General features: G+C 46.4%; 1 protein-coding gene across 1 annotated transcript; it reads right to left on the reverse strand.

Annotated features, from left to right (window-relative positions):
* Nucleotides 1–1126: 1126 nt before the first annotated feature.
* On the reverse strand, nt 1127–10992 carry NEFL (neurofilament light chain). The gene is made up of 4 exons (XM_060693499.2): nt 9450–10992; nt 5347–5471; nt 3179–3492; nt 1127–1699 (listed from the first exon to the last, which is right to left on the reverse strand). The coding sequence occupies exons 1-4, from the start codon at nt 10536–10538 to the stop codon at nt 1536–1538; spliced, it is 1692 nt and encodes a 563-aa protein (XP_060549482.2). The 5' UTR covers nt 10539–10992; the 3' UTR covers nt 1127–1535.
* Between the last annotated feature and the right edge of the window lie 600 nt (nt 10993–11592).

The following is an 11592-nucleotide window of genomic DNA, read 5'->3' on the forward strand; positions in this document are numbered from 1 at the left end:
TCTGTTCTTTTTTTTCCTTCTTCCCTCATTGCTATTTCCCTACAGGTAGTCCTCAACTTGCAACTGTTCATTTAGTGACCATTCAAAATTACAGTTGCACTACAAAAAAAGTGATTTACGACGGGTCATATGACAGTTACAACCAGGGGTGCTTTCTAAATTTTTTTACTACCGCTTCTGTGGGCGTGGCTTATTTTGTGGGTGTGGCTTGGAGGTCATGTGACTAGGTGGGCATGGCTAGCTGGTCAGAGTCATTTCTGGAAGGTCCTCGCACTTACGACCAGTCCTCGCACTTACGACCCAACTCATTTGTTTGCTTTTAACACTGATCAGCTGTAGGGCGGCCCTTGTACTAGGAGAATTCTGGGAGAACTTCATATCATTGGCCTTTTTCCTATTGGGTGGAGAGGCAAAAGTAGCCATGTGCTGGGGTCAGGTTGAGCTGTCAAGGCTGAACATGGAATTCTATAATGACGAAACTTGTTTCATCAGTCATTCTTGTATCTTCAACTTTTTCTTGAAGGCCAGCCTAACTAAGGTTTGGAGATCTTCCCCATCACTGTCGGATTTTAGTGTTTGCACAACGCAAGTGACAAGAGAAACCTGTGGGGTCCTTTAGAATTTAAACAAACCCTTTTCCTGATTAGTCCTTGGTAGTTCATATGTCATGGTTTCATGAACTACCATAAATTGTGTGAACTCAACAAATATCTCATCTGAATATACTTCAGACTGAGTTAACGTCACTGTTGGAGACTATTCCCAGTTTTGTTTTTCTGAAGATACTAAAGACTGTATCTGGGGAAATTATTATAGTTGGGTTTTAATATTTATATCTTGTCTTTCCAGCTCAGGTTGGCAAACAAGGGGCATCCCTTTAATCTATTTATCCTAACCAATCCTCTCGAGATAGGTTCTGTGAAAGATCTTGACCCAAACTCTTCCCACAAGTTTGGTGGACAAATAGAATCCTGCCTTTCTTTGCTTCTGGTTCATCCCTTATGGAAAGCCATCAATGGAACCATGTGGTCCGTATCTCAATCACAACCTCATTTGATATGGAATATATTAGAAATATTTCAGGCACCCCTTTTGGAATTAGTCAAGAAATACTTAAAACTGAAAGTTGTATATGCAGCTCTGTAACTTTATTAACCAGCTTGATTGCACAGATTTCATTGTTTTTCCCATTCATGGTTTCCAGAACAAGTCTAACCTGAGACATATTTTCCCCCACCCCACTGATAAATTCCATATCTCTTAATTTATTAATTTCCCCTTAGACATTAAGGTTTTAAATCAGCCCAATTGCACATTGATGTGGGACTCATAAGAATATACCATGCATGGTTTGGCGGTAAGCCAGCCTGACACTCTGCAAGCATTCGGGTTACTTTGCATCAAAAAAAAGAAAAGAGAAAAAGATTGGATAAATAATTAAATTATTTAAACACAAGAACATATTTGGAATTTAAATACATGGTGTAGCAATTCTAGCTCGCTATCTGGGAAACCAGCACACACGTTGATTCAGATCAATCTTTCTTCTGCTGCTTTGGAGTTTCCTCTCCACTAGATTTTTCTTGTTCATCTTCCTCTTCCTTTTTATCTCCCTCGTCTGCTTCCTCTTCTTCTTCTCCTTCCTCTCCTTCACCTTCTCCACCTTCCTCCTCACCCTCTTCAGTTTCTTCTTTAGCTTCTAAATAAAAAGAGAGATAAAGACAAAGTTTGGGACGTAAGATTACAGCACGTGATGGTCTGGTTGCCATTATAGAATAATTTGAGAATAGCCGGGAGCAAACTTGGTTCAAACCCATTGAAAATATATGCAATATAATATCTTTTTAAAAGGTTTATGAATCTCTTAAAAATCAACACGCTCAAGCCAATTTTGTTCACAATCTAAGTTAAAACTGGGTTGTAATACACAGAATTCTTTCTAGCTTCTAAACTGCACAGATTACGTGGAATGGGATTTGTCCTGGTGAGATGAATAGGTGAGACACCATTTAAGAATCTTTGAATCCAAAGTTAGAAATGTTGGCTATCATTGGATATTTGTACTTGGAAAAGGCAAGATATCAACAAATAAAACTTCTTTGATCTGTAGCAGAATTCTTCAAAAAATGACTAATTCAATGCTTGCTTTCATTGATCAAAGCAATGGTAGTACATGATCAAAAAATACATATTCAGCAAAGAAGAAGGAGGAAAATAGAATATGCAAATCCAAGTGATGCTCAGTGTTTATTTAGGCTTCAAAAAACCCTTTTATCCTCATAGTTTCAATAATTCATAGTTGTGTCATTTGCTGCTTTGATTAATTCTAGCCAAATGAGCAGGACTATGCGTGCCAATCAATAGCAATCTACACAATAAATCTTGGCAGGCAGTTTGAAGAGAAAAATAAAACTACCCGTTAAAATAGCCAATTTAAAGATTTCAATCATTTGGCATTTTTGCTTGATTATCTCACCTTCTGTTTTAAATCAATGCGTGAGAGATTTAGCAAATAAAAATGCAAAAGAAAGAAAAAAAGATCATGGCCTTAAGAAATTTATCATTGAATTCAGAAGTAGACTACAACCTTAAAGAGGATGCCAAACCTTGAATTCAAGTTTCATCCATCCCAAAGTTTGGGGAAAGTGTTAATCCCACCATATGTGTAGTTAGAGTAAAGGTAAAGGTAAAGGTTCCCCTTGCACATATGTGCTAGTCGTTCCCAACTCTAGGGGGCGGTGCTCATCTCCGTTTCAAAGCCGAAGGGCCAGCGCTGTCCGAAGACGTCTCTGTGGTCATGTGGCCAGCATGACTCAACACCAAAGGTGCACAGAATGCTGTTACCTTCCCACCAAAGGTGGTCCCTATTTTTTCTACTTGCATTTTTTTACGTGCTTTCAAACTGCTAGGTTGGCAGAAGCTGGAACAAGTCACGGGAGCTCACCCCGGTATGTGGCACTAGGGATTCGAACTGCTGAACTGCTGACCTTTCGATCAACAAGCTCAGCATCTTAGCCACTGAGCCACCACATCCATGTAGTTAGAGTAGACACGGTAAAATAAATGAGTAAAATTCCCTAGCGCTATGCACCCTTGATTTCAAATATTTAGTTTGTTTGGTGTGTGACTGTAACTCAATAAATTTCAGAATATATATTTTTCCCCTGCCCAAAAGTACCTTCTTCTTCCTCTCCTTCTTCTCCTTCTTCACCTTCCCCCTCGGCTTCCCCCTCTTCCTCTCCTTCTGAAGGGGGAGTTTCTTTGGCTTCTTCCATTTTAGTTGCTTCAATCGTCTCCTCGACATCTATCTGTTCTTCTTGCACATGGCTTGAATAATAGGCAGGGAAGGAACGAGCTGACATTAAGTAGGAGCTGCTCTGTAAACCACTGTAGGCCGATCTCCCAAAGGTCGAACCGCTCTGCGTGTAGCCACTGCTTATGTTTCCCACGCTTGTGAAACTGAGTCGAGTCTCTTCACCTTCCAGCAGTTTTCTAGAAGACAAAAGGCACACTTCTTCACTGCCATCGTTATTTCACTCCTTCGTTCATCGTTCATTCATTTTCTATACCCACCCAACTCAACCAAGTAACTCCGAACGGCTTACAATTCTAAAACAACTTAAAAGATGATGGATCAATCAAAACATCCACAGCATAAATAAGTCACTCATGCTCTCGTTACTTCCCGCCTGGACTACTGAAATGCTCTCTACATGGGGCTCCCCTTGAGGAGCACCCGGAGGCTCCAGCTGGTCCAGAACGTGGCCGCGTGGGTGGTTATGGGAGCAGCATAGCACTCCCATGTGACCCCCCTCCTGCGCGAGCTGCACTGGCTCCCGGTGGTCTTCCGGGTGTGCTTCAAGGTTTTGGTTACCACCTTTAGAGCGCTCCATGGCATCGGACCGGGGTATTTACGAGACCGCCTTCTGCTACCAATAGCCTCTCACCGACCAGTACGCTCCCATAGAGAGGGGCTCCTCCGGGTGCCGTCGGCCAAACAGTGTCGACTGGCGGCCCCCAGGGGGAGAGCCTTCTCTGTGGGGTCACCTACCTTCTGGAACGAGCTCCCCCCAGACATACGGAGGATCCCGGATCTGCGCATGTTTCGTCGTGCTCTCAAAACTTTTTTATTTTAGCAGGCTGGCCTGGCCTAACTCTTGTTTTTTAAATTTTTAATTCGTTTGATTTTATAAATTGGGTGTTTTAATCTGTGTTTCGGCCAAAATATTTAATAATTTTAAGGGACTTTTAATGTTTGTATTATCTGTATTTTATCTTGGCTGTTCACCACCCTGAGTCCTCCGGGAGTAGGGCGGTATAGAAATTTGATAAATAAATAAATAAATAAATAAATAAATCAGCCGTGATAATTAATTGACTAATAGTAAAGCCAAGTAACACTTTCTTTGAAACTTATTTACCAATAATTTAAAAGTATATCTTAAGATTTCAGCTCAAAATATGAATAATTTCTGAGCCTAGGATAGCCTTTTATTCCTTTTTCTGAAAGACATGGAAGAATCTGATTCTGGGAATGAAATGGGACATTTGCAATACAGTGCAGGACAGATTGACATTCTGTTCGTGTCTCTTGAATGGTTAGGCAGCCCCTTCTCCAATTATCTGAGCAAGAAAAAAAGATCAAAGGCGTCAAATCTATGCATCAACCGCGTACAAAGAGAAAGGCTGGTAGTTATGATCTTCCTGGTTTAATGCATAGTTAGCCTGGACTCTGATGGGGGTGTTAGTCAAACAAGAAACTTCTGTAATACTATCCTCTTACATTTTGCATTTTCTTTGGCGAGAGCAGGAGACTATTTGCAATATAGTTATTCGGGTTTTCTCCCGCGTAAAATTGGAAGTGTCTTGGCGACGTTTCGACAATATATTTATATATATTGTCACTGTTGAGCATTGATGTCATATTCCATATAGTGCATAGGCCAATGCACTGATATACAGCTTGTCATTACACACTGTGCATATCAAAATATTTCTCTGAATGGGACTTGTAAATTATTTTCAAACTATTGGGGAAGAAAAAGACTGGGAAACAAAACTTACACTCCCAGTACATACTGGCTTAACGAGGATAATTAAAGGTAAACTAAAGCAGGGGTCTCCAACCTTGGCAACTTTAAGTCTGGAGGACTTCAACTCCCAGAATTCTCCAGCCATCTTAAAGTTGCCAAGGTTGGAGACCCCTGAACTAAAGGAATCTTATGAACCCAAGAAATGGGTGAATTCAGAAACAAGTTAACGAAGCCAATAGGAAAGGTGTGTTTTCCCAAAGTGAAATGAAGTGAATTTGTGCTTCTCAGCTCATTCCTTTCTTTAGGAATTTACCTATATGCTGCAATTTCGATATCCAGAGCCATTTTCACGTTCAGGAGATCCTGGTATTCCTTCAGATACCGAGCCATTTCACTTTTTGTGGTTCTCAGTTCATTTTCTAGTTTATTCACTGTATCCTATTTGGGGGGAAAAAATGCAACGGTTAAGTGTATAATCTCACTTAGATCTGCAAAGCTCAAATATTTTTTTACCGGTTTTTGCCATGGTAAGGAACAGTTTAGTTCCACTTAACAGTAACAGAGTTGGAAGGGACCTTGGAGGTCATCTAGTCCAACCCCCTGCTCACACAGGAGAGCAGGGATTCGAACCGCCAACCTTTCTGATCAACAAGCTGTGTCTTAGCCACTGAGCCACATAGAAGACTTCAGTGGAAGGGTTCATCTGGAATATCCGAGCCGCGTGTCCCTATATTACTGATTTCGTTCCTAGATATGCTGTTTAAGCTCCCTTAAGGACTCTGATCCTTAGACCAAAATATACTTCTCAAAAGCCATAGTTTCTGGTTCAGTATTTAGTAAATACTTCAGTATTTAGTAAATATTTAATAAAAACATGGTAAATAATTGAGGCAAGCTAGAAGAATACCAATTTATTCCTATACAAAACATATGCCCAAATTAAGCTATAGTCAGAGTGATTTTCCCAAATTCAATGAGATGAGTTCATCTTTCTTAACTTAAGCACCGATGAATGTAATGGATCTATTTTAAGCCAGAATCCAATCTATAGTCATAAATCATCATTTTCTTTAACAGGGCTGTTAAAATACCTGTGTTAAGAATCGAGCTAACCTTCAATTCAAACTCATAAATTATTTAAGATGACAGGCAGAGCTAATGCCAGATATGTCCACTTAAAAGTGCCATTTATCAAATTGATCGGAATTTTTCGCATCAGTATTTATAATACTGAAGGTTTATAAAAAAAAAATATCTATAACCAGACCCTGTCAAGACAAGGTACTTCTTCTTAATAATTACATCCATACAATATACTTAGAAAATAAGATATAAGACCTAATGGTAATACTTTGAAAATATGCCAATTTTGATTAATATTAATTTTGGTTAGATGTTTGAAACTTAGCAAGTTGTACAAACTAGCTATTAAAAGTTCAGCATGTGTGAGTACAGCTAAGCATACCGCTCAGTCATATTCTAATTTGAGCTGTTGGTAAGTTCATATTAATCAGAATTGGAAAGGTGTTTCAGTTGAAGTGAGTTTTATAACTGAGCTTAATCTGCATAGATTAAAAGGCACGAACTGTCAGTATGTTATATAGTTGTCATTCGTATACGACTATTCCAGAACATAGCTTTGTTGGACTTATGCATAATAGTTCCCTTTCCATTTAGAAGGATACAGCTACTGCATATATGGCTGTCATGGCTAATGACAAGTAGCCATCCATTTCAGCACCTCGGATGCTGGACAGCTCCTATGTTAATTTGGGTGTGGCAGAGGTGGGCAGAGACTTCTGGAACATGTTGGTGCATTGCACCATTGCCTGCCTGGAAGCTGCTGCAGTTGTTGTCTGTTGCATTCAAAGGTCACAAAACAGCTTTTCCAGGATGTGACACAGCTATTGAAACCCCCCAGCAAGTTGGACCTCATATGGATAACTTTAAAGCAACTAAACAGCTTTACTACAATCAACCCTTCTACATATTTTCTCTGGTTTTACTAACTCTCAGCTCCGAGTCACCTAGGACAAAGTTTTTGAAGGATTTTATCCATAGTGAATATTGCCACCTAATTGGATGTGCGTGGTGAAACTCCTTTTTTTTTTTCTTTTCTGCCCAGTGGATTATAAGGAGTCCAGCTATATTCCAACTCTGCACTAAATATTTTCTAAAATGTAGCTCTGCAGTAAAACACAGAAATGAGCCTTGGTAATACAGGGGTTTAAGGCACCCTGTTATTAAGCTTATTAAGACCAGCTGCCTGCAATTACTGCAGGGTTCGAATCTCGCCAAGGCTCAAGGTTGACTCAGCCTTCCATCCTTTCTAAGGTAGGTGAAATGAGGACCCAGTTGTGGGGGCAATAAGCTGACTTTGTATAAATATATACAAAAGGATGAAGGCTATTGCTGAGCACATTGTAAGCCGCCCTGAGTCTTCGGAGAAGGGCGGCATATAAATCAAATTTTAAAAAAATGGTTTTGGGAAAAATCTGCTCTCTATGAATTCTTCTGCACAATCACAATCATTTCCCAAAAACTGAGAGCTTGAAAAGATTTCAGAACTAAGCGGCTAGAAATCTCCTCTCCTTAACCTCGCCCCGCCACCTTTAAGATTAGAGGTGGGCAGTTCAGTCAAGTTTAACTCGCTTGTGGTCTGTGACACAACTCAGAAGGGAGTCCTTCTAGCCAACAAGGGAGCATATTTTTGCTCTCTTGCTTTTTGCATCAAGGCTGATGCAAAGGAAGAAGACAAGCGCTTCCATTTGGACAGCTCCCTAAAAGCTACCGCTGCACAAGCGATTCCATCTTTTCCCCTTTTGTCAGAAAAGAAAAATAAGAATGGAAAGCTGCAATGGGGCGATTACAATTCCTTATTCCTTGGGAGGGGAGGAATCTCAGCGCAACACCGGATCAAAGCAAGGGTTGCGCCTCCCCCAAAGCAAGGTTTATCTTTTGCTGCCTCAGTTACACACCGAAGCGGAATGAAAGCTGCGCCTTCGGTCGCGGGAGCGAAACAAAGGCGCAGCTGTCAATCACGCTTTCGGTTGCAGGGATTCCCCAAATTTTGATGGGGGGGGGAATCTGAAAGCAATGGGATGGGGGGAGGTGGAGGAAGGTGGATGGGAAGTTCAGGAATTGTCCCCTCCCCCCCCCGCGTCGGCTTTTGAAGAGCAACCGAGCGGCTGGGGACTGCTGCGTCAGTCGCGGAGACGCGGCTTCTAGATTTAACAGTAACAGACTTGGAAGGAAGGGACCTTGGAGGTCATCTAGTCCAACCTCTTGCTCTCGGACAACAGCTTCCCCACCACCACCCGGTGGCCGTGAAAAGAGAGAGGGGGGAGGGAGGGAGGGAGAGGGAGGGAGAGAGGCCTGGTGGCTCAGCAGACTAAAAGCATTGTGATTAACACCAGCTGCCTGCAATTACTGCAAGTTCGAATCTCACCAGGCTCAAGGTTGACTCAGCCTTCCATCCTTTTTAAGGTAGGTAAAATGAGGACCCAGATTGTGGGGGCAATAAGCTGACTTTGTATAAATATACAAAAGTATGAAGGCTATTGCTTAACGCATTGTAAGCAGCCCTGAGTCTCCGGAGAAGGGCGGCATATAAATCGAACCAATAAATAAATAAATAAATAAATAGGAGCCTTGGTAGTACAGTGGTCTAAAGCACCCTGTTATTAAGACCAGCTGCCTGCAATTACTTCAGGTTCAAATCTCGCCAGGGTCAAGGTTGACTCAGCCTTCCATCCTTTCTAAGGTAGGTTAAATGAGGACCCAGTTTGTGGGGGGCAATAAGCTGACTTTGTATAAAATATACAAAAAGTATGAAGGCTATTGCTTAACGCATTGTAAGCCGCCCTGAGTCTCCGGAGAAGGGTGGCATATAAATCAAATTGAGAGAGGGGGGGAGGGAGAGGGAGACGGAGGGAGGGAGGGAGAGAGAGAGGGAGAGAGGGAGGGAGAGAGAGGAAGAGAGGGAGAGAGAGAGGGAGGGAGAGGGAAAGGGAAAGGGAGAGAGAGGGAGGGAGAGAGAGAGAGAGGGAGAGGGAGAGAGAGAGGGAGAGAGAGGGAGAGGGAGAGAGGGAGAGAGAGAGGGAGAAGAAGAGGGAGGGAAAGGGAGAAAGAGAGGGGGAGAGGAAGGGAGGAAGAGGGAGAGGGAGGGAAAGGGAGAGGGAAAGGGAGAGAGAGGGAGGGAGAGAGAGAGAGAGGAAGAGGGAGAGGGAGGGAGAGAGAGAGAGAGGGAGGGAGAGGGAGAGAGGGAGAAGAAGAGGGAGGGAAAGGGAGAAAGAGAGGGGGAGAGGAAGGGAGGAAGAGGGAGAGGGAGGGAGAGGGAAAGGGAGAGAGAGGGAGGGAGAGAGACAGACAGACAGACAGACAGACAGCAGCCCCATCCCCCCGAGCCGGCCCCACCTGTAGGGCGGCGAGATCGGCGTTCTGCTTCTCCTCCAGGTCCTGCAGCTGCTTCTCGAGGGCCTCGTTCATGCCGCGGGTGGCCTCGATCTCCAGGGTCCTGGCCTTGAGGAGGCGTCGGCTCTCGGAGACCTCGTCCTTGGCGGCTCGGACGGCGTCGGTGTTCTTGGCGGCGCTCTCGGTGAGGACGGTGAAGCGGCTGCGGAACCACTCCTCGGCGTTCTGCATGTTGCGCGCCGCCAGCTTCTCGTACTGGGAGCGGATGTCGCGCAGGGCGGAGGAGAGGTCGGGCTTGGCCGAGACGTCCATCTCGACGGAGAGGTGAGCGTACTGGATCTGGGCCTGGAGCTCGGCCAGCTCCTCCTCGTGGACCTTCTTGAGGAAAGCCAGCTCGTCCAGGAGGCTGTCGATGCGCTTCTCCAGCTCGGCCCGGGCCAGGGCCGCCTCGTCGGCGCTTTTGCGCACCTCCAGCAAGCGGCCCTCGGCATCCTCGCGGCTGAGCACCTCTTCCTCGTAGCGCGCCTGCAAGGCGCGCAGGGTCTCCTCCAGGTTCTCGCGCTCGCCCTGCAGCGCCTGCTTCTCGTGGGCGGCTTCCTCGGTGGCCAGGCGCAGCTCGCGGATCTCCTGCTCGTAGAGGGAGCGGAAGCGGGAAGGCTCGCTGTGCTTCTGCCGCAGCACCATCAGCTCCGCTTCCAGCACCTTGTTCTGCTGCTCCAGCTCGTGGACGCGCTCGATGAAGCAGGCGAAGCGGTCGTTGAGGTCCTGGAGCTGAGCTTTCTCCTGGCTGCGGATGGCCTTCAGGTCGTTGCTGATGGCCGCCACCTGGCTCAGGTCCAGGCTTTCCACCGACGGGGGCAGCAGCAAGGAGGAGGAAGACGAGGTGTAGCTACGCCGGACCGAGGCGGAGGAGACGGGCGCCGAGAGGCTGGAGTAAGTCGAGCGAGCCACTCCATAGCCGACGCCGCCGACGCCGCCCCCGACGGCACCTCCGCCGGTCCGGAGAGAGCTGGAGAGATGGACTCGGGGGCTGCTCTCCACGAAGCGCCGCTTGTAGGACGGGAAGTAGGTCTCGTAGCCGAAGGTACTCATGGCAGCGGCTCGCTCTGGTCCTGCTGGGCAGGGGAAAGGGGAAGGAGGGAGGAAAGCGAAGCTGCCACCTGGCCGAGGGAGACCGCTCTGCGGCTGGGCACTGCCGCCTGCTCCTATTTATACCGCTGGGGGAGCCTCTGACGCAGACGAGACCACCCCCCCCTCCCCTCTTCCAAGCCCCCTGGCCAAGCAGCGCTGCGCAAGGAAGGAAGGAAGGAAGGAAGGAAGGAGGAGTCATTGGCTCTCCTGGAAGATCCTCTCCTTTCCTCCTTCACACGCCTTTCCCCCCCCCCCACGCACCCCCTCCACTAGATCAAGCAGCTCCACCCCCCCACGCACCCCCTCCACTAGATCAAGCAGCTCCACCCCCCCATGCACCCCCTCCACTAGATCAAGCAGCTCCACCACCCCCCACCCACCCCCTCCACTAGATCAAGCAGCTCCGCCCCCCCACCCACCCCCTCCACTAGATCAAGCAGCTCCACCCCCCCACCCACCCCCTCCACTAGATCAAGCAGCTGCGCCCGTTCCTCGATCAGCCTGGCTTTTTGTTAGAGGGTGAAAGATGCACTTCCACTCCCCCGCAAATCGGATCGGTCAAAGGGGTGAAACCCAGCAGGTTCTGAAGAACCGGTAGCGGGGATTTGGAGTAGTTCGGAGAACCGGCAAATGCCACCTCTGGCTGGCCCCGGGAGTGGGGAGGGAATGGGGATTTTGCAGTATCCTTCTCCCTGGGGTGGGGTGTGAATGGGGATTTTGCAATATCCTTCTCCCAGGAGTGGGGTGGGAATGGGGATTTTGCAGTATCCTTCCCCCTGGAGTGGGGTGGGAACGGGGATTTTGCAGTAGCCTTCCCCTGGAGTGGGGTGCAAATGGGGATTTTGCAATATCCTTTCCCCTGGAGTGGGGAGGGAACGGAGATTTTGCAGTATCCTTCCCCCTGGAGTGGGGAGGGAACGGAGATTTTGCAGTATCCTTCCCCCTGGAGTGGGGAGGGAACGGAGATTTTGCAGTATCCTTTCCCCTGGAGTGGGGAGGGAACGGAGATTTTGCA

This window comes from Pantherophis guttatus, chromosome 9, assembly GCF_059756535.1.
Source record: "Pantherophis guttatus breed Tessera chromosome 9, ASM5975653v1, whole genome shotgun sequence".
NCBI lineage: Eukaryota > Metazoa > Chordata > Lepidosauria > Squamata > Colubridae > Pantherophis > Pantherophis guttatus.